We start from the raw sequence: 22598 nt of genomic DNA on the forward strand, positions 1-22598 counted from the left end.
CCCACAGCACTTTCCTTGCTCCTTGCCTTACAGTATAAGACCTGTAACGGCCAACATTAACGATCCCTTACTGTGGGCCATGCTGTATACTAGGTTCTTCTCATTTTTTCATTTCATCCTGACAGCAAACTTATAAATCCGTCAAGAGATGAAGACACTGAGGCTCACAGACAGTATGTAACGTGCCTAAGCTGCCATAGCTGGTAAGTGACAGCTGGACTGTTAACTATTAGGTCCTGTCACTGCCAGCTCTAAACAATGTGAGGGCAAAGCCCAAGTCACTCCTCTTTTCTTCCCATTTTCCCATTCGTAGCCCAGAGAAGGTAAAGTGTTTATTGACTACCTGTGTAACCTTCGCAGTGTCGAGAGTCCTTCAGATCTACAGAGACAGAAAGTAGGTTAGTGATTACCTAGGGCTGGGCAGGCAGGGGATGACGAGTGCCTGCCAATGCGCACAGTTTCCTGGGGATAATGAAAATGTTCTAAACTTAGATTGTGATGAGGTTGTACAACTCTGTGAATATATTAAAAACCACTGAACTATACATTTTAAATGGTTGAGTTTTGTAGTATATGTGTTATATCTCAATAAAGATGGATGTCTTCTTAAAAGTCCTTTAGACACAGTGGGAATTGAATCTGGGGCTGCTATTGTCTAAGGATTTTGGTCCCTAGATGTTTCTGGACCCCACACTACCCACTTTATAGTGTAAACTCGAGTGGTAAGCAGCTCCCTTGAGATTGGCCTCCCACCTGCCATGGGCAGAGGACTTCTGTTTATTTGTCCTACACCTGCCTTCAGGTTTTCAAGGAAGGCTTTATCTGGTCCCAGTATGTGCTGGCTACATCTTTGGGTACCTTGGGACCTATTTTCTGGGGTCTCTTTTCCTGCTGGCCTCCCTATTTTAGAGTGGACTCCCAGTTCTGTGACCCTGTGCCCATACAACGATCCCTGGACAGCCACTGCAGGCCCCCCGCTCAGGGTACCATGTTGGGAAGGTATGAGGGAGGAGGGAAAAGAGGGCCAGAGGGCCTAACAGTCCTTCCCAGGATCCCCCTCCATTCTCTCTCCTAGAAGCCCCAGGGCAGGCAGTTGTAAGGTTCTATTTCCCTCCTTAGATATCCCAGTTGCCCCCGCACCCCTAGGACCCCCAGACAGATGGACACAGGACACCCATTCATCTGAGAGATGTTTAATGTGTCTTAGGTTCAAGATACAAGACACAGGGCAGGTGCTAACCCCAGGAAATTTACCTGCCACCCAGTCAGCCCCCTTCCCACTGCAGCCAGGCATCGCAGCCCCCAGAGCAGTGGGACGGTGGCCCTTTAATACCTGGCTCCTTTCCTATTTGGGGAATGTCAAGGTGGTCGTGGCCCAGAGGCCACTATCTCCCTTCCTCAGAAAATCCAGACCCAGGAATCTGAAAGATCCAGACTTGGATACAGAGCAGCTGATCTTCAGAGTGACCCCTGCCAAGAAACAGCCCTGATCTGAAGCCTGGCCCAGCCCTGTGGCCTTGATCCTGTCAAAGGAAGAACTATGGCCCCAATAACTGGCAGCAAAGGGAAGGGGATAAAGAATTGGACACAGGTTCCCACTGTCCCCCCCCCCCCCCCGCAAAATTGGCTATAGGTAGCTGACCCAACAGGGCAGCAAAGCCTAAGGTTGAGGCCTGCTCCACCTCCCACCCCCATCCCTCTGAGGACCAGCCCCTTGAAGAGCCTCAGTGCCAGGGCACTGTCCTTGAGCTGATGCTGGGGAGTGGGTGGAGGGCAGGAAAGACCAGCATCAGCTATGGAATGATGCCCTTGCTTTGGGGGCAGGAACAGCTGACAAGAGTGACCATAGGGGGACCCACTGAGGAAAGGGCATCAGCTTCCCAAGTGGCTGGGCCTAGCCCCTAGAAGTTCTGGACTGGGTCCTGAGCCAGGGTAAGGGCCTTACTGAAAGGGAAGGTGGTGAAAGGGTCCCTGTGAGGACCAGTCCAGGATACCCTTCTGACCTGCCCCAGGGAAGCCCAGTTGCTAGTTCAGGCTCCTCTGGCTCCTTGTTAGGCTAAGTGGGCTCCTCTGACCATTGCCCAGGGAAGACTTCCCATGGTCGTCCAGCCTCCTGCTCCTCCTTGAGTCCGTGGGCTACAGCCGGCCACCTTTGTTGAACTGGATGCACCAGTGGGAGTTGGCTGCGCGTGGGCTAAGGTGGGTGCGGTCCTCATGCCCCATGAGGGGCTGCAGCTCCTGCTGCTGGGGGATATCAGCGCTGCTCTCACTGCGAGAGCGGCCTGCTTTGGCCAGGCTTGGGGGAAAGGCGAAGCTAGGGCGTGGATCATAAGGCAGGTCGAAAGGGGGCTGGGGCTCTTCAGCGGCCAGCGGGCAAGGAGGCACGCGGGTCATAGTCGGGGCCTGGGTACAGGGCGGGGACGCCAGGCTCTCCAGGGACGAGATGCTCTGGTTCCAGCCCGCCTGCATGTCCACGGGCACAATCTTGGTGGTTTCCGAGGACACGTACACTGCCAGATCTCCCTGCCCACTCTTCCAGGGTAGCTCCTTCTCTGCACAGGTTGGGGAGGGGGGGATGATGCGTGGGCTTGGGCACACCTCAAGGCTCCCTGGGGACAGAGAGTACATATGCACTCATTAGTAACACAGTGGAATCCTTTTCAAGTATCACCACGTTGTCGTAAATAAATTCATTCCACATTTGCCCTAATACATCCATATGTGCGATTAGTTGATGAGGGAAAGCTCTCCATTGTATATCCCCAGCACCTAGCACATGGCTGGGCACAGAGTAGTTGCTCAGCAAATACTGACTAAATGAATGAAGGTAACTCAAGAGAGAAGAGGCGCTAGGCAGGAAGAAAGCCCATCTGTGATCAGTCCTCACCAACTTGCAGCACGGGCCTCAGAAACCACATCCTGCCAGGCCCTGTCCCAGAGGAGACAGCATTGAGGGTGAGGGAGACCTCGAGGCTCCACGCCAAAGGCTTTGGTGCTGGACGCCCTGCCTGAGCACCCACTACAGCCCTTTGGTGCACCAGAGCCCAGGAGAGTGAGCTCATGCAAACCCCATAGCAGGCGAGACGCTGTGCCGCAAAGGGGACCTGAGCCAAGGAGTCCCAGCACTGCTGGCAGCCGGCATGGGAGGCCGGGCCACTGTGTGACAGGAAGTCCGAGGTTCTGAAAGAGGAGAAGCCCCCTGGGCCACCTCCCACGCCCTGCTCTCCAAAGTCAACACAATGCCTTGCATATAACAGGTGCTCAGTCTGTACCTGCTCATTGATAAAGTCCTGCGCAGTCGAGTACGTTATGAAATGTATTGATGCTGTGATTGGAAGTAAAACTCCCTCTCTTGAAAGACCCAGAATATTAAATTTTAACAACCACCACCACGAGACTAAAACAACAACAAAATTCAATCTTCACCTTTGGAGGAGGCTTCATTGGCCTGAAAACTGTTAAGTGAAAGGAAAAAAAAAATCAAGCATTCATCTATTCTTTCCTGTATGAACTGCCCCTCAAAGTAATGAAGTCACTGATGTGAAGTTTTTATAGAAAAAGTGCTGATAACGCAGATGACAAAGGAGATGGAGAATATGACCACTGTGCAGCCCTGGATGCAGTGCTGGGTCTGGCGATGACCGTCAGCGGCTGCTAACACTGCCGAACAGCTATTGGTGAACTTCCCAGTGGGTGGGCCAGGTTACCATCCGAACCCAGTGATCAACAGTAACCTCACAGAAGACAGACCCCAGAGGGGATGTGTTTCCCGATGTGACGTGGTACAAAGTACGCCATCACCGCCACTCAAAAATTCTTAGCAAAACATCTAAACTGACATCTGATCGAGATTTAATGACTGGTTTAAAAGAAATATAAGGCACAGTGAAACATATTAAAATGATGCTTTGGGGATTCTTTCAGCAAAATCCAGATAAGGAAAGACTGGGACAAATAACCAGATTATTTCCATAAATACATGGGAAGGAAAAAAGGAGGGGGGGACCTGTAAATCAGGGTTACTCAAACTTGACATCACTGACAAGATGGAACAGATACTTTGTTGTAGGCTGTCCCATGCATTAGAGGACATTTAGCAGCGTCCCTGGCCTCTACCCGCTACATGCAAGCGCGCCTCTCCAGTTGTGGCAACCAAAAATGGCTCCAGATATTGCCAAATGTCCCCTGCAGGCAAAGTCACTCCACTACCACCCCCTTGAGAACCACTGCTGTAGGATAAAAGAGACTTAGCAACCAAATGTCATGTGTGGGCCTTGTATGGATTTTTATTTGAAATCTACTGCAAAAAAAAAAAAATTTAAGACAATCAGGGAAATTTGAACATGTGACAAAGACTTTAGATATAATGGTATTATGAGTAATATTTTTTAAGAAGAATCCTTATCTTTTAAAGATACATACTTAAGTATTTATTGACAAGGTGAATGATATCTGAGATTTGCTTCAAAAGAACCCAGTGAAGAGATGGGCATAGGTGAGAGGGGATAGATGAAATGAGACTCGGAGTAGGTAATTATTGAAGCTGGGTAATGGGTAGATGGAAGTTTATTATTCTGTCTATTGTATATTTTGCAATTTTCTATAATAAACATTTTAGAAATGACACCTGAGGATGCTGGAGCCAACTAGCAGTGATATTATGAGTAAGTTAGGTCTCCACATATGGAAACACGTATATATTGTTTTTTATCCGCAATAATGCCGTTCTGATGAATGCAGACCCCTCCCCCAGGCCAGGCTGCCATCCTCACCAGGGGCTCTACCTGAGGGCAGGTGTGCTGAGCATGGGTCACAACAGAGCCTGGTGTTTGGTTTGCTTGTCGCCTCGTATGCCTCGCCAGACTGTAAAGGGAGGCTGGGAGGCAGTGACAAAGCTGCAGGCTTTGGAGTCAGATGGGTCAGGTTCAAATTCTGGTACTGCTGTGGGATCATGGACAGATTCCAAGACCCTTTGGCTCTATGAGCTCAGTTCCCCCATCTTGGTTGTTGTGAGGTTTGAATCAGATCAGGCATGTCAGATGTCTGATTATAAAGGAGATGCTCGGGAAATGCTGCGTGGTGAATAAATGAGTAGGAAAAGGGAGTTGTCTGGAGGGAAGGCCAGAGGGAAGAGGGAAGAAGGTGGCTGCACAGCCCCAGCCTGCCCCAGGGGAGGTAGACTGGGAGGGAAGCATTACCTGAGACCTTGCCCTCTTGAAGAACCTCACTGGTGGCCCGAGCCACAAAGATGATCCCCTCGTCGTCCTCCTTCTCTGTCTCTGAACTGTCACTCTCCTCCTCCTCCTCCGACTCCACAGTTAAGATCACAGCAGCTGGACGGGGACAAGATGAGTGGAGATGGCCAGCCCAGCAGCTGCTTCTTGGTGCCGCCTAAGCCCAAGCCAGCTCTCCGTCCACCCAGGCAAGAGCCCATGGCTGGCACAGCCCCCCACCTTCTCCTCTGGCTATTTCAGCACTGGCCTAGGGGTTGGGGCTGGAGAGGAAGGGAGGTGGGGCTGCAGAGCCCCTCCTCAGAGGAAGCCAGCGGGGAGGTCCTACTTTCCAGCCCCTCCATCCTGTTCTCTCAGACCTGGACCCGTCATCAGCTGAAAACATGAGCGCATCTGGAGAGGTGGAAGGCCCATCAATGCTCAGCTCATCCAAACTCCTGGTTTTGCAGACAGGACACTGGGCTCGGGGACACCCATCCTTCAAGCTCCCCCCTTCTCCATGATACTTTCTCCAAGTCCTCAGGGCCTATAACCTGTAGTTAGCTACCAGACACCTCCCGCCACAAACTAAGAACTGCTTAGAACATGGTCAGCTTTGAAATCAAGTAAGCCCGTCAGGTCCCTGAAGGGAAGAGCCTCAGCCTATGGCACTGAATGCAGCACAGAGGGGATCCTCCAGATTTTGGTTGATGGGCCTCTGCCCTCCCACCCCATCCTCAGCCCCACCCCCACTCCCTGCTTGCCTGTGTCCTGAAAGCCCAGGTCTCGAGGAGGTTTCCCATTTGTGGCCTCAGTGTTAGCCAAGCCATCCTTCTGAGGACCAAGAAAAAAAACCCTAAGCCTCTGATTGTGGCTCAAAACCCCAACCCTGTTGTCTGGTAGGGTCTCCCTCACACAGCGGGGCTGGGAATCTGTGTCAATCCCAGTGGTTCCATCCACCCGGGGCACCCCAGGCAAGTGTTGTGGAGTGTAAGTAACCTATGCCCCAGCAAGGGCTCGGGATGCCTCAGCCTGGGCTGAATTAGGGACTCATGGAGCTCCCCCTGTCCCTGCCCCCAGGAACCTGCCTTTCTCTTGCTGGGTTCATTTCTGGTAGGAGGTCCTGCTGCCTCCCAGCAGGTCACCGCCCACACAGCAAGAGGCAGATCTCCCCCAGAAGGCCTCACCTTACCCTTCTTGGACTCCAGGAGGATGCAAAAGGGAACACAAACTATTGCACCCACCAAGGCCTTGAGGATTATCCAACTCGGGGTCCCCCTGGGCTGGATCCCAATACTTGGGAGCTTGAAACTATGCACCATCAGCCTCCAGGCCCAAACAGAAGTCCCAGAGAAAGCACATGCCTTCTTGCGACTGGTCTTGCGAGGTCGTGGCTTGCTCTTGTTGAGGCAGATGTTGTGCTTGGTGGACTTAAAGGACTCTAGCCGCCGCTTCATGTTTTGCTGGAAGATCTCCTTGTCCTGCCGTTCCTGAGCATCCTCTGAGATGAAGTGGCGGCTGCAGCTGGCTTTGTACTGGCAATGACAGCCCCGCCCTGCCATGAGGCTGGGAGCCTTGGCCTCCCACAGGAACCCAGGCCACAGCACCATGTGCACCATAGTCCCTGCCAGTCCAGTTTTTCCAGAACCAACCATGGATTAAAAAAACAAAAAATACAATAGGAACCCAGCCAGACACTCTGTATTCTCAATTCACTGGAGGAAAAACTTTTTATCACGAATCCATTCCCCCCAAATCTTGCTGTCTCTATCCTCTACTGCCCTTCCCAATCCCCTGACTTGAAGTAACAAGAGGCCGGAGACCCTGTAACTTGTCCCTCAGGGCTACTATGAGACTGTGGGGGACATTTTCTTCTTAGCACTTCCATTTAGGAGCCTGGTCCCCTGTGCCTTTCCCCTCCCCAACCCCCAGTACACAGGATTCTCCCTCCACAATGAACTCTCCAGCCAGCCATTTCTGCAAAAACTTTGGACTTCCAGAACTATCTCTCCTGACACCCTGGACCCTCTTGGTCCCAAAAGCCACCTGCACCCAATTCAGGACCACCCCCATCATCTGTTCCTTCCCACTCTTTCTCACAAAGACCAAGCCCACTACGTAGCTACCTAGACTGCCAGATAGAAGTACTGCCATTTGGTCTGAATCGTTTCATCTGGGCTCACCTCCCCAGTAAGATCTTTTCCTATGCTTCCTATTTTCTGCTGCCCTGAGCCAGTTCTAAGAGCTCCCTTCAAGTTTCCCATCTACCCTCCTCTACCTAATCATCCAGAGGGACCCCTCTCTCCTGGGGGTGCTGGAATCAGCTCCCTCACAGGCCTCCCCCTGAACCCTGGCCCGTTTTGCTCAACCCACTCCTCCCTGCCTCCATCAGCTCCTGGCTCCCTCCCATTCCCCCTGCCCAAGCACCTTCACTCCTCCCCTCACCATGCCCATCCCCTGCCTTTAAGCATGCTCCTGCCCATATTCCCCTGAAGAAAGCCTTTCCACTGAAGCCACTGCTTCCCTTTTGCTGCCAAACTTTTATACTATGATTCTGACACTTTCCCTCATACCCTTACTTTCTTAAAAACAGAAATATAACTCCGGGGTTCACGAGTCCATGGTGCTGCCTTCTCCCTGGTCACCAGTGCCATGGCATGGCCTCTGGTTAGGCGCTGACCTGACCTCTGTGGAGCATCCAGCTGTCCTGCCCCAGGCCTCCGAGACACCACCTGCTACAGCTCCTCTCCCCTCCTTTGCTGGCTCCCCTTCCTTTTCTCCCATGTGGATTCCTCACAGTGTTGTCCTTGGCCCTCCTCTCTCCCCTCTAAATGTTCTCTGCAGTGAACTAGCCCTTCCCCTAGCTTCAGCTAGCCTCGTGATAGAGACCATGACGCCATCAGACCAACTGCATTTCAGTCACCTGCACAATTTACTAAGCCCACAGATTCTTAGTCCCATTCCATACTACAAAATCAGAATCTCCAGGAGGTGAAGCCAGGAATATATATTCTAGCAAGCTGCCCCAGGGGATTCTGATGTCACCAGGTGAGGAAACCTCTGATGATAAAGATTGCTTATTAAATCGTTAGTTCTAGGGGCGCCTGGGTGGCTCAGGTTGTGATCCCAGGATCCTGGAATCGAGCCCCACGTCGGGCTCCCTGCTCAGTGGGAAGCCTGCTTCTCCCTCTCCCACTTCCCCTGCTTATGTTCCCTCTCTCACTCTCTGTCTCTCTCTTTCTCTCTGTTAAGTAAATAAAATCTTTTAAAAAAATTGCTAGTTCTAGCCCTTATCTCTCTCTTAAACTATCATCTCCTATTTGTAACTGCATACTAAACACTTCTGTCTCTTTCTGATGACATTTCTCTCTCTCGCTAATGACATTTCTGTGAAGAACACGAAGAATTACAGATTGTGTTATGGTATAACTAAGTGGACTCAGAACTAGTTGAGTAACCATACCCAAAAATGCTTGATCCATGTCAGTCTGGAGGAAAGTCTTTGGTAGCATGCCACAGGGCTCTGTTCCTCAGCTCTATCCTGTTCAACATTTTATGTTGATTTGGATGAATACAAAGTTAACAGGCTTAGTAAATTTTCACATGATATGAATCTGAACAGATATTTGGTGCCACACATGGGATCCAAACGATGGAATGATAAGCTAAATCAAATAAGATGACATTTAACAGGGATAAGCACAATCTTACTCCAGTTTTTTTTTAATTGACTACATAAGAATTGCACCCATTGACCAATCTTAGTACACACATCCATAGACAACCAATCATTACGTACATCCTGATGTGATACAATAAGAAATACATAGCATACCTAGTGAAAGTTCCTGAATCTGACCAGGCCTCTAGATTTAACTACCAGGAAATACAGGGGATGGAGAAACATGTTAAACACCACCACTGGACTACAATCAGTAGAATCCATAAAATGGGAAATTCTCTGAGACAAAGTATCCAGTTTCTTCATAAATAAATAAGCAAGTGGGTGAAAAGGAAAAGGAACTATTAGAGATTTCTTCTTTAATAAAGAGACATATTTACCAAACGCAAAGTGTGGACTTTATTTGGATCCTGGTTTAAACAAACCATCTGGAAAACAGATGTTTATGAACATTGGTTGGATATTTCATGTGAAAAGGAATTATTGTTATTTGTTGTGAGTGACAACAGCACTATTATATATATATGTATATATATATATAATATACATATACATGAATACATATAGGGAGTTCCTGCCACACAGAGACACATATTGAAATATTTAGAGGTGATATGATATGATATGTCTGGAGTTAAGATAATAAAGTGTGGATGGGGTGAGGTGGGGGTACAGCATGTTACAAGATTAACCATGCATTGATAGAGGAGCTCAGCGATGGATACATGAGAGTTATTTTATTCTGTCTAGTTTTGTGAATGAGTAAAATTTGCCTTGAGAAAAAAGTAAACAAAATGAAACAAAAACCCCACAGGTTGGATAAGACAGAGTTCAACAGTCATTAACTGAGGAAGATTATGGGGGTGTGTCTAATTGTAAGGATAATATGGAGCCTCAGAGTGGTAAAACAAAGCTGGGGGGATTCTGAGCAGCGGGAAGAGAATGGCAAATTCTAGAGCTAAAAAGGTAGGAGAGCCCCTATGCCATGCCCTGACCAACCACAGCTAGAGGAGCCTTCTGGGCCTTGTTTCTTAATGACCAGAGAAGACACACCAGGGAGAGGCAATGCTGACTTGAGGGCAAGAAGGCCTGTGTGAAAGGGAACTGTCTTGGAACCTTTGAAGGTTTATCTGCAGAGCTGCAGAGAGTCAAATTAGGACCAGTGCCACCGAGTTAAGGGAAGCCAATTCCGTCTCAATGAAAGAAATAACCTGGACTGTTTCAGCTGCCAGGAATCGTAACAGCTGCCTTTCCGGTTCAGAAAAGTTCAATGTAATGGCTTGCTGCCCTCTTGTGGGATTGCAGCAGATTCCCTCCCGGATGGGCTGGGCCTTCGAGCCCCAAAGCTTCCTGACCTGCATTAGACTAACATTACCTAAAAGAGATGCCTGCCTTCCCCATGCTAAGCTGGTCCCACAGGCTTCCTCCAGTACTTCTGCTTCTGTCTGTGACCCCATCAAGCCCTCTGTAGTCTGTCCCCTCCTCTCCCCTTCAGGACAACCACCCAATCCTATGTGCTCCTCTCCCTTATCACCACCCAGGTCCGATCTGGTGTTTCAATCTGGCCTCCCAACTGGCTCTCCCCGTCTCTCACCTCACCCCAATTTGGTCTGTGCTCTGCTACCAGAAGAAGACATCTTTAAACAGTGCTTGTATCAGGCCAACCCTTTCTCAAAAAAACAAACAAACAACAACAAAAAAAAAAAACTAAAAGTTATTACAACAAGATGAAACCCATACTCTTCAACTGGGTGTTTTTAGCTCTCCACTAGCTGGTGCCAACTGCCTCTTGAGCCTGTAGTCATGGCTTCCCCAGACCAACCTTCCCCAACCCCCCCGCCCCAGCTCCCTTTAGAACTCTCACACCCTGCCTGCTCTCACCCTGCGGCGTGGCTTGTAGAGGCCTCCACAGAGCAGATGGTGCATCACAGCATCCTCACGGTCCCGGCCGCTGCGCACTGTGTCAATCACCTGCAGATCCAGACACGCTCCACTGCCACTCTCCCTCCTGCAGGAGGCAGGGAACATGTGTGCGGGGAGGGGCCAGGAGGCACAGGCCAGGGGGAGGGCAAAAAGCAAAGGTGCCCACAAATCTTCCCCAAAAGGGATGCACAGAGAGGGCCCAGTAGAGAGGAGCTTGAGGAATTGGAAGGGGGCTCAAGGACTTACAGCAGGTTGGTGACAGAGGTCTCTGCCACAGAATTGCGGCTGGGCATAGAGGGCAGAGTGAGCCCTGTGGAGGACAAGATATGGCCTCCCTGCAGGGGCCAAGACAGAGGTGAGACGGCAATCAGATGGAGGGGGGCCCAGACAGTCAAAGGGTAATAAAAAGAACAATAGTTAACATTTATTCTGCTCTTTGATCTTCCAGGTACTGTGCTACGCACTTTAAATATTGAATCCAGGGCGCCTGGGTGGCTCAGTTGGTTAAGCGACTGCCTTCGGCTCGGGTCATGATCCCGGAGTCCCGGGATCGAGTCCCGCATCGGGCTCCCTGCTCGGCGGGGAGCCTGCTTCTCCCTGTCACCCTCCCCCCTCTCATGTATTCTCACTCTCTCAAATAAATAAATCTTTAAAAAATAAATAAATAAATAAATAAATATTGAATCCACAAAACTCCGTGACATAGGTATTCTTATTCCTGCTTTCTTACAATTGAGGAAACTGAGGCTCAGAGAGGCTAAGGGACTTACCCAAATCACAAGCCTGTAAGTGGTAAGAATTGAACTGCATCTGCTGACTCGAGAGTCCAGCTCTTTCTCACCTTTCTCTACTGCCTGCCAGACTCTGAATTTAGCATCAGGTCAGGCTGGTGCCTGCAGCTACCACTTTACCAGACCATGGAGTCAGCTGGGAATTCCCAACTCCCTGCTCAGGTCCTGCCTGTCACCCCTTCCTGCCTTGCTCTGCTGGCTACCTGCCCACCCACCACTGGCTACTGGCCCACCTGGTCCACGAAGCTGATGGCATCCCGGATGTTGAGTCTATAGTACACATCCCAGATCTGGTCCCGGATGCGGTAGGCTGACCGCCGCATCAGCAGCTGACTCAGGTACTTCTTGTCAAACTGCTCCCACCTACAGAGGACGTCAGGCCCAGCCCTGAGCGCCATCCCCAAAGCCCAGCTGGCTGGCCCTTCCTCAGATGGGGCAGGGGCACTGCCAGCACTGGCCTGGCTCTCTTGGTATGGGCCTCAGCCAGGGAGAATCTCAAAGCTAATCCCGGCCCTTATGGAACTTACAGCTTTATGGGAAAGCCTGACATTAAATTGAAGTTATTGCAACAACTAAAATTGCAACCATAACAAGAACTACAAAGCACAGAGTATGATAGGGATTTGTCCTAGTCAGGGAGGCCAGGGAAGTCCTCCTTAGAGAATTGATGCCTATGGTGAGATCTGAAGGATGAACAGGTTAAGTAGGCGAGAAGGAGGTAAGGGAATGTTCTAATACACAGAATATGGGCAAAGGTCCCAGTGGCAGGGTGGGGGAAGCAGAGTGGGTCCTGAGGTTCTAAACCAGGATCCGTGTAATTAGCAGGCAGAGAGTCAAAGGCAGAGCAGAACACGATGAGGCTGGAGTCTGGCAGGTGCCAGACCACACAGGGCCAGGCAGGCCTCCCTGGGAAGACTTGTCTTATCCTGAGAGTACTGGGATGCCACTGAAGAGCTCCTGGCAGAGGTCACCCAGCCCAAGTTTGGCTGTGTCCCTTCTCAGAAGTGTGGCACATCCCCAATGCTGCCCTGGCTGGTGGGGCTGCAGCTGCTGAAGGAGCCTTGGGGGAGCTCCCTCACCTGTCCCTCCAGTAGTGATAGCCATGGTGCCCCACAACGTCCTCCACTGCAGCCAGAATGTGGTCAAAAGTCTAGAAGGGGGTGGGTAGGGGGACTGGATCAGGACTCTGCTCAAAATAGAAGGAAGAGAGGTATAGGTGGAGGGATGGGGTTCTGGTACCCACGTGCTCATGCAGCTCCTGGTTCAGGGTGGGTTTGTGATGCTCACTCCTCTTCACCTTCAGCCACTTGACCAGTGGCTTGATGGTTAAGCCCTATGGACAGGCAGCAGGTGAGCCCTGCCCTATCCAGTTCCCTGCTGCCCTTCTCTCCCCATAATTACACCTCAGCTTCTGTACCTCCACCTTACTGCACTCAAGGTCTGGGAAGTCAGGTCCCTATCCCCCAAAGAGAAGAGCCCTGGTCCCAAAGGCTCCATGCCTCCCCCAGGGCCTGCCAGACCCTCTCCCTACCCACCCTCATGGGCTCTCCCACCTGCACAATGACTGTGAAGAAGACCACCACAATAGTGGTGGCCACAAAGTAGTCCTTGGCAGGGACCTTGGTCCTGTCCAGTAGGATGACGAGAGCGAAGGCCACAGCCCCCCGCAGGCCCCCATAGGACATCACCACCTGGTCAATCTTGTCCAGAGGGACCAGCCGGAACTGATTCAGCACCCACGTCTGCAGGACTACGCCTACAGCAGGAGGGAGGCCAGTGGGAGCAGGGCGTTGGGAGTGGAGGACCCAGGAGTGGATGACACCAAGTATCTGGGCTAAGGTCTGAGAGGGGTTGGGAGGGGTGAGCAATGGGACAGGGGGGGTGCTTAGGAATTGACAAGGATGTGGACTCAAAGTGGGGGATGAGCTGGGGCAGGGCAGAAAGGAGAGTGGGAAAGCAGAGGGTGCTGGCAATACCGAGGGCTCGGAAGAACAGGATGAAGAAGAGGGTGCCCAGCACCAGCCCAGAATCCCAGGCCCACTTAGAAGAGTCCACAGCCGAGATGCCAAGCAGCATGAAGATGACGGTCTCAGCGCAGCTGGCTAGAGTCTTCATTGTGTATTTGACAGCCGTGCGTGACTTATGGGATATGTTGGCCTCCACATACTTCTTACAGCCCAGGCCACACATAGTCACACTGGGAGAGGAATGAACAGACAGGGCTAGTAAGGAGGGGTTGCAGCCTCTGGGGTTTGAGCGTGCTGCAGGAGGGGTACTGCCCATCACAGGATGTCAGACCGTCAGAGCTGAAGCCCAGGGAGGCAAAGAGACTGTCCCAGGATAGCTAGTGGTGGGTGGTCTTGGGATAAGGGTCCAATCTCCAGGTTCCCACTCAGTGCCTCCTGGAAGGGAAGCTGCGAGAAACATGCTCTGACTAGCATCCTCTCTGAGGCACTTTTTAAAGTGCTGTGGCCATTAGAGCTGGTAGCACCAGGACCTGAGGTCCACTTCTAGCTCAGCCTATACCCCAGAGAGTGCTTTAGGCAGAGGAAGATTGGGTTCTGAGGTGCCTAGGGCAGTTCTGGAGGCAGATCCTGAAACATTACCTGAGGTTTGCCGTCTCCCCAGGGGAGTTTGAGGCTCCCACTACCACAAGGGCTCAGGGAAGCCTATTGCCTCCTCAGGGTCCTGCTTCTGTCCATGTAAGGGGCAACCATCTCCAATGCCCCCTCCCAGGTGCCTACATGCAAGGCCCCCACGACTCACGCAAGAATAGCAGAAAGCGAGGCCATTTCAGCAGTGAGGTAGGCTGCATAGGCGAGGAGGAAGACCAGCAGCGGCTCGATGATGCGGACCCGCTTGGTGAAGCGTGTGGTCAGGGCCAGGAGGAAGGCAAAGACTAAGCCCACGGCTGCCCCGCCCAGACTGACCACAAACAGGGAGGCTGGGGGAGGAGTGGGTTGTCAGCATGACCCCAGGCCTGGACCCCACCTGGGCAGACAAGACAGCTGCCTGGCAGGGAGTGGAGGACAATGCCCACTGTACTCCCCGGGGGTCAGGATCCCAGAGCCAGGATCCTGGGAAAGCCCCCCCTTCTCAGGTTCTCAGGATCCCATTTCTCCATAGTGGAGGGAAGGGAATGAGGCAACCCAACAGCCTCCTCTGTCCTGATGCAGTTGGGGGCAGGGACTCAGCAACCCAGCCAAGAGGGGGAAATACTGACCGACTCCTTTCAGGTAGTCAGCAGCCTGCACGTTGGCAGAGCCCATCTCCACAAAGGAGTTGCAGACCTTGTACAGCACCTGAGTGAGAAGAGGAGAGTCAGGAGCAAGGAGAGGGAAGGCCCAAATGGGACTGCCAGGAGAAGGTGAAAACTGAGGCTGTATTTCTTCCCCAGGGGACCCAGGGAAGGGTATGAGCATGCTCAGACACCCAACTAGTCAGAGCATGGTAGCGGCAGTCAGGGAATGGCAGCCAACTGAGCACTCTCACCACGGTGACAGCATCATTGAGCAGGGACTCGCCAAAGACGATGATAAAGAGAGTGTCGTTGACGTGCACCTCCTCAAAGACAGCCAGGACGGCCACGGGGTCCACCGCTGAGATGAGGCTCCCAAACAGCAGAAAGTCCAGCAAGCTGGCCTGCACTCGAGGGGCTTTTGAGGGACAGATGAGGGACAGCAGCTGGTGAGGTATCTGGTCTCCCACAGCATTCCTTGTGACAAGCCCTGGCTCCCACCACCACCCCCTGCCCCCGCATTGTGGAAACAAGGATGCCCAGAGAGGACTTGGGATGGTGAAGACAGTGTCAGCCCGCAGGTCAGGAGACTTGAGCCTAAGGCCTGGCTTTGCCACTTACCAGCTCTGTGATGTTGGCGCTGTCACTGTCACATGACTTCTCTTAAGCCATGCCTCCTCATCTGCCTACCTCACGAGATTGCTGCAAAATCAACCCAGGAGATGGCTAAGAAAGTCTAAGTAACCTGAAAAGTTAAGGTGGCGCTGAGAATAAAAATTGCAACTGCAGTAATAAGAACCACTAGCAGGTGGAAACTGGCTGCTGACTGGCTTTATCAGGGACAAGAACAAGAGAGTGCTTTCTCCCACACTTGTGGTTCTCAGCCTAAGGGATGTCAGCAGGAGGGGCAGGGGCTGTCCATCCACGAGGGCTAAGTATGATAGGAAAAGCATGGGGAGAACTTGAATATGACATAGAATCTCTGTGAGCCTGTTTCCTCATGTATATATTGGGAATAATAACAGTATCTCCCTCAAAAGTTTCTTTATTTAGCCAGAGTCTCATACATAGTAAGCACCTAATAGATATTACTTATTATTGTTGTTGTTGTTGTTATTATTATTATCTGATGTTTTCCCTTCCTATTATTATTATCTGATGTTCTCCCTTCCCTTCCTGCCCCAAAGAGTTCACTCATCCATAGGAAAACCAGGCTGGAGTCCTCAAGTAGAAATAGCACACCTCCCCTTGTACCTTGGAAGAAGTATGAATTATCAAAGTTCAGAGTTGAATGGATTTGGGTACAGGAAATGAGGAAGAAGGGAGTAGGAAGGCAGCCTAAGGACAAGGAGCCCCAGTAAAACAGACCTCTCCTACTAACCTTGAACCTGTTATCAAATGAGTTCAAGGCCTTCTATTTCCTCATCTATTAAGTGGGACAAATTATACCCCAACAGGGTTGCTATAAAGAGTCCATGGGATAAGTAAAAAGAGAACACTCAGTGTAATGTATTGCATCCTGTGGATGTATGATACAGATTTATCTATAATAATAATAATAATAACAGTAATAACAACAACAGGGATGCCTGGCTGGCTCAGTCATAACAGCATGTGACTCTTGACCTCGAGGTCATGAGTTCAAGCCCCATGCTGGGTGTAGAGATTACTTAAAAAAAATTCAGGGGTCCCCTAGGTGGCGGTTGGGCATCTGACTTGGTTTTGGCTCACATCCTGATGGCGTCTTGAGATGCAGCTGCGCCTCGGGCTCAATGCTCAGCAAGTGTGCTTGATTCTCTTCTCCCTCTGCCCTTCCCCACTATGTACACGCTCTCTCAAATAAATGAATGAATCTTTAAAAAAAAATGTAAGGGGGTGCCTGGCTGAACAGTGGCTGGCTCAGTGAATGAAGCATGACTCTTGATCTTGGGGTTGTAGGTTCAAGCCCCATGTTGGGTGTAGAGATTGCTTAAAAATAAAATCGTTAAAAAAAATCTTAATTTAAAAAAAATAATAATAGAAAACCACCCTGATGTGACCTGGGCAGAGCCAGGATGGTTGGCCCTCACGGAACAGTGAATTGTGCCTCAGGGGAGCAAGACTGGCAAGTGGCAGTGTGGTAACAGAGGGCAAGAGGCAGCAGAGTAGTAATGCAGGCTTCCCAGCCTCGGCAGCCCACACACAGCTGGGAGCCAGGCCTCTGCTCAGCTGTCATACTGCAGAAGCCCAGACTCAACTGGCAGAGACCTAAATGAAGGCTGAAGGCCCATCTGGAGCGTTGCCTTGCACTCCAGGTAGGAGGGACCTAAGACAGAGCTCTCAGGGCATGGCTCTTGCCAATATGGGATCTCCAGAGCTGGAGAAGGGAGTTGGGTGATGAATCTGGCAAAGCCTCCCTCTGCCAGTCCAGGTCCTAGTGTCACTCACCCACAAGTCCAGCCTGCTGCAGGCCCCAGAGGGCAGCACCTGTTGTGAAGGCATTCCAGAGTGTGCCCACCACGGCATAGGTGAGGATGGCACCCAAATTGTCAAAGAACAGCCGGCTAGGCATGAAATAGCCCGAGTCCAGCACAATAGGAGGCAGCAGGAAGAGGAAGAATGTGCCTGGCTCCAGCTGGTACTCAGCTTTCTTGGCCACAGCCAAGACAATGCCTCCAAGCACCAGTCCCAGCAAAATCAGCAGGCAGCTCTCAGGGACCAGCGATGTCACCTTCCGCGACAAGTGAAACACTACAATGCAAGAAGAGGGCAGGATGTATTAGCTTATGGGACACACACACACACACACACACACACACACACACACTGGCCTTTAACCTCCCAGTCTTAAAAGGTTATCTAAGGTCAGGAACCCTGACCCTGGGACCAAGGAGGAGAAAAGAGAGGCAAGACTGCTAGAATCTCCAACTTGCATGGCTACAAGCCCTCCACTGCAGCTAAGGTTGTCTGTCTCTTGGTGCTTCTGTCATGGTAAACTAGGCCTTTCTTGCTCTTTCCATTCTGGAAATGCCCCCTCCTCTCTACTCTCATCCTCAGGGGACCTCACCTTTCTCTGATCTCCCTTATTCATAGCTATTATTTGAGCCTCAGCAAATGTTAGCTGGTATATTTTTATGCATAACATAGTTATTAAAATCAGGGCCTCTAGAGTCAGGCTGCCTGGGTTCAAAGACTAGCTCCTCTATTTACTAGTTCTGTGGCCTTGGAGCACATAACTTCACCTCTCTGACTTTCAGTTTTCTTGTCAGCAAAATGGAAATAAAAACAGTCATGATCTCATAGAATTGTTGTAAGGTTTAAGTAAAACAATCTACTTGATAGCACTTAACCTAGTGCTTTATCATAAGCACTCAATAAACATTACCTAATATATAGCGTCTTGCTCCCTATCTAGACAATAACACATATTATATCTCCTAGCAGCACTGTAGACCTCCTAGCCCAAAGTGCTTCTCATTATATAGGCTCAACTAATGGCACAATAGCTTAAAAAACATTGGGTTTAGCAGTAAGAGGATCTCCAGTTTTTCTGGCTCCATCACTTTCTAACCGTGTGATCTCAAGCTATTTAATTTACCTGAACTCTGGGGAAGGATGCCTGGCTGGCTCAGTCAGTAGAGCATGCCACTCTTGATCTCGGGGTTGTGAGTTTGAGTTGTGTATAGAGATTACTTAAAAATAAAAAACCTTTAAAAAAATGACTCTGGGGGAAAATAATGACAGACCTGCCCCCAGGAAAAGAAGAGGAACTATGAATTGGGTTTCTAGCATTATCACCACTATTTGCCCACTAAAACAAACTCTTTTGGCTTTCCCCTAGGCCCTGAGATCCTGAGTAAACACTTCTCCCCATACCTGGAGTGGCAGGTAGTGGAAGTGTTAGCCTATGTGAGACCCAATGCCAAGACAGTGCCCTTTGGAAGCTATATGCAAAGGGCTTAGAACAGTTCCTGGCACACAGTGGGATCTACATAAATATTTGTTGAATAAAAGGGGAAAAGAGGGTGCCTGGGTGGCTCAGTCGGTTAAGCATCTGCCTTCGGCTCAGGTCATGATCCCAGGGTCCTGGGATCAAGTCCCGCATCGGGCTCCTTGCTCTGCGGGGAGCCTGCCTCTCCCTCTCCTCCCCACTTGTGCTCTATCTCTGTCTCTCTCTCTCAAATAAATAAATAAAATCTAAAAAAATAAAATAAAAATTAAATTTAAAAAAAGGGGGGGAACCTCCTAGCAATGAAGCTGAGGGAAGGTATCCCTGAGCATCCTACTGATCTCTCCCATCCTCTGTGAGGACTCGTGTGTGTGTGTGTGTGTGTGTGTGTGTGTGTGTGTGTGTGTGTGTGTGTGTGTGTGTGTGTGTGTCTGATGAGGAGGCTCTCTTCTTCTACCTCCAGAGGAGGTGACATCCAAGCTAGGCAAGGCACTACAGTTTATTGGGGAAACTACAGTTGTTGCTATATAAACCCTAAATAAAACAAGAACTTTCCTGCAACTCATAAACTCCTCAGCAAACCCAATTCTCGGCTCCCAAATCTGGGCTCCTCCCTCTTGCTCTCACTGCTGCCAGGCCCTAAGGTAAATTCAGTCATAGACCTGCCCACACACATCCCTACCTTCAGTTCCCCTCTCCTCTCCTTCAGGGACTCCATTCCATCCTCACTTCCAGAGCATGCATCAACCCCAGCACTGCAATCCAAAACCCATCACCAAAGCCTGTTCTCGGGCAGAACTCGGTTCCCTGAAGGCCTTCAGGCCCCATTTTCCATTATTAATGGGCTGCAAGAACAGAGTGGAAAGTTCTTCTGTTCCTGCCCAGCAACCCCACCCCCCACCCCCAGCAGAGTCCCTGGGGGAGTTGAGGGGCACATTCTAAGCTGTGTGATTCCTACAGGAAGACTGTATTGGTGAGATTGGAGTACAGCCTGTGCCAGCATAGCTGGGGAGTAGCAACGCTCAGCTATAATTAGTCACCCCCACAGCAGAGCCTGAACAACAGGGAGATGGAGGAGGGTCTCTGGTAGGAGGAGGGACCACTGGCTGCTCAGAAGTGGGGAAGAAGGGGCAAAGGCAAGGAAAAGCGGCTCTATTCAAGGTAAGGAATGTGAAGCACAACCTTTAATGTGCAGACTGAAGGAGGTCGGATGTATGAAAGCACCTAGTGTAGGCAGCAGATAGTAAGGCCCTAAGAAATGGAAGGGTTGGGGCGCCTGGGTGGCTCAGTTGTTAAGCGTCTGCCTTCGGCTCAGGTCATGACCCCAGGGTCCTGGGATCGAGCCCCACATGGGGCTCCCTGCTCAGTGGGAAGCCTGCTTCTCCCTCTCACACTGCCCCTGTTATGTTCCCTCTCTCGCTGTGTCTCTCTGTTAAATAAATAAATAAAATCTTAAAAAAAAAAAAAAGAAATGGAAGGGTTTTTTGTTTGTTTGTTTTTTACCCTGAAAAGGGAAGAATGTAGATCTGAATCATGGTGGGGGGGTCCTGCTAAGCACACCTAAAGAACGGTGCCATCTATAGGAGAGCAGAGGGGGGCCTAGAGGAAAAGTGGCAATCTAGTATCCCAAGAGAGTGGACACTTGTATGTGGTCTCCTGGGAAGACTGCTTCTGCAGATCCAGAATGCCTGGATTCGCTGGAGAACACTATCTCCACAATGTCTCCACACATCTTTGTTGCTGACAGAGGTTTCTAGGAGCCTGGAGATTGGTGGAGAAGAGGCCAGACCGAAGGGCTTATGGGGAGGAGGGGGGCAGAGAGGGCAAAGAGTGTAGGGATGGGAAGAGCTGGGGGCAGCCCTCAGAGAATGCCAATCCTCAGACCTCCCCCGCGGGGAGGGGAGGAGGGAGACAGGGCGCAGGAACTCTGTGAGAGCCCGGATTTGTGGAATCGGAACCTGAGTCTTGGCACTGCAAGAAGCCGGCCCAGATCTGGGCACTAGGGGTTGGGGGCGGGTCCGCTGCCGGCCGCCGGCCTGGCGCTCACACACACGCACTCACCGATTTTGGCCAGGCTGGCCACCAGGATCCACAGGGCTACCAGGTAGGGCGCCTCCACCTCGTGCCACTGCCAGCGGAAGAGCGCCAGCCCTGCGGGAGGCTCGCCGGACGACCTCGGCTCCTGGGTGGGCTCTTCGGTGGCGGCCGCCCCCGCCAGGGGCAGCCCGAACAGCGGTAGTGCGGCGCGCAGCATCCTGCCGCCTGCCTAGCCGCCCTCCCGGCACCGCACGGCCGCCGGCCCCGCGTCGCCGCCGCGCCTACCGGCCGCCCCCGCGTCACAAGCACGTGGGGCCCGCTCCCCCCAATCCCAGCTCCGAAACCCCCAAGCCGGGTCCGGACTCCGAGACCGTGCCCCGGGCGTCCGGACTCTGGACCCCTGCTCCTCCCCCCCTCTAAACCAGTCTGAGCTCTGGAAATCCCCCAGTCGAGCTCTCCAAGTCCCGAAACCTATTCCTTCGAGTCCGCTCCCACAAACCTTCCCCAAAGCTCCCCTGACCCGGTTTCAGAGCTGCGAGCGGCCACAGCCCTCCGGAGGCGCGGCCGCATCCCACCCGCCGGAGGCGGTAGCCCGTCGCGGGAGCGGAGGGGATCTGCGGGGGGCGGGGTCCAGGCCGGAGGGGCGCATCTTCTTCATCGCTAGTGCCGACCCGCTGGAGCCGCCGGCAGCCGGTACTGAAGGCGCGGGCCCCGACGCTGCCCCGTGCAGACTGCAGGGGGCAGTGCGCCGCCGCCCTCCGGAGCCTAGGACCCCCTTCGGCCCCCGCCCAGACCAGCACTGCGCACGCGCATTGGGCCCTCCCAGAAAGCCGTGAGGGACAACGCCGTCCTTCCTCAACGTCCCCAGAAACTCCAAGGCCCAAACTGGTCCCAGTTCATTCGAGGCTGATAAGGAAGCTGTTCCTCTTTATCTCCCAAACCGAGGAGCACCCGGCCTCCCTTTCGGTCAAACTACAGGAAAGTCTCCTCACCTTTTCCATGAAAACAGAAGGGAACCTATCTTCTTTCCCTTAACTATGAGAAAACCCGGCCTATCGATTCCCTTCAAACTAAAAGGGATCCCCTCACCTTTTACCCCAAACATGAGGGGCATTTGGGCTTATCTCGCCCCAAACTGAGGAGGACCGTCTCCATTTTTCATTAAAGCTGAGGGGCACCCATCCCACATCTTACCCGACTGAGAAAAACATGTTCTACCTCCTCACTCAAATTGAGTCATTACATCATTTTCCCAGAACTGAGGGGCACCCGTCCCTCTTCTTACCCCAACTAAAGGGAAATGATTCCACTTCTTCCTTCAAACTGAGTGGAATCTATTTTCACTTCTTGCTCCAAACTGAAAAGGATCCATCGCCCTGCTTTCCCCAAACGACGGAATCCCATCCACTTCATCCCTCAAACTGAAGGAATCAGGACCATCTCGTCCCTAAACTCAGGGAGACCCGGCCGGCCACTATCTGAAGAAATTCCCGCCCCACCTGCCCGCATAACCCCTCAACAAGAACGCAGCCTCACCGCCACCAAGCTCAGTGAAAACCTCCCCGCTCTGGGCACGCTCTTGAAGGCGGGGCGGTGGGGGGGGTGGGGGGGTGAGCTCCGGTTTTCCCGCCCGCAGAGCCAGTGAACTAACGGGATCACGATCGCGCCCTCTGAGTGGCTGCGGCAAGCCCCGCCCCCAGCAGTGGTTGCCCCTCCCGGCGCTTTCAGGGACTACTCTTGGCTCCACCCCCTTCCTCGGCCCCGCCTCCGCCTGGCTCCGCCCCTCTTC

General features: G+C 51.8%; 2 protein-coding genes across 7 annotated transcripts in view; both read right to left on the reverse strand.

Annotated features, from left to right (window-relative positions):
• Window positions 1-2065, reverse strand: part of PLEKHG4 (pleckstrin homology and RhoGEF domain containing G4) — a 15259-nt gene extending 13194 nt beyond the window's left edge. The window contains exons 1-2 of the mRNA XM_027620253.2: window positions 2004-2065; window positions 344-379 (exon numbers count right to left, since the gene is read on the reverse strand). The gene's annotated coding sequence lies outside the window, so the exon portion shown is untranslated. The remainder of the gene's footprint in view (window positions 1-343; window positions 380-2003) is intronic.
• Window positions 1189-22411, reverse strand: SLC9A5 (solute carrier family 9 member A5). 6 transcript variants are annotated; one of them, XM_027620262.2, is made up of 17 exons: window positions 20834-22411; window positions 17272-17574; window positions 15099-15262; window positions 14830-14908; window positions 14373-14550; window positions 13583-13803; window positions 13160-13362; window positions 12850-12939; window positions 12686-12756; window positions 11840-11969; window positions 11062-11150; window positions 10774-10900; window positions 8674-8751; window positions 6575-6745; window positions 5975-6041; window positions 5199-5333; window positions 1189-2609 (listed from the first exon to the last, which is right to left on the reverse strand). In XM_027620262.2, exons 1-17 carry the CDS (start codon window positions 21024-21026, stop codon window positions 2137-2139), a joined length of 2772 nt encoding a protein of 923 aa, XP_027476063.1. In that variant the 5' UTR covers window positions 21027-22411; the 3' UTR covers window positions 1189-2136. The 6 variants fall into 6 exon arrangements, with proteins under 6 accessions (XP_027476063.1, XP_027476062.1, XP_027476065.1 ...); XM_027620261.2 differs by having other exon boundaries at window positions 5975-6044; window positions 20834-22409; XM_027620264.2 differs by lacking the exon at window positions 8674-8751 and having other exon boundaries at window positions 20834-22409.
• Window positions 22412-22598: the final 187 nt, after the last annotated feature.

Source organism: Zalophus californianus, chromosome 17 (assembly GCF_009762305.2).
Source record: "Zalophus californianus isolate mZalCal1 chromosome 17, mZalCal1.pri.v2, whole genome shotgun sequence".
Classification (NCBI taxonomy): Eukaryota; Metazoa; Chordata; class Mammalia; order Carnivora; family Otariidae; genus Zalophus; species Zalophus californianus.

Coding starts and splice junctions, on each gene's coding strand:
- SLC9A5 (XM_027620261.2), bottom strand. CDS start 21,026: ATGCTGCGCGCCGCACTACCGCTGTTCGGGCTGCCCCTGGCGGGGGCG. Junction 13,804..14,372: donor TCGCTTTCTGCTATTCTTGC/GTGAGTCGTGGG, acceptor TTCCTCTCCCAG/TGTGACTATGTGTGGCCTGG. Junction 6,746..8,673: donor CATGGATCAAGCATTTTTGG/GTATGGTTACTC, acceptor TGTCATTGCCAG/TACAAAGCCAGCTGCAGCCG.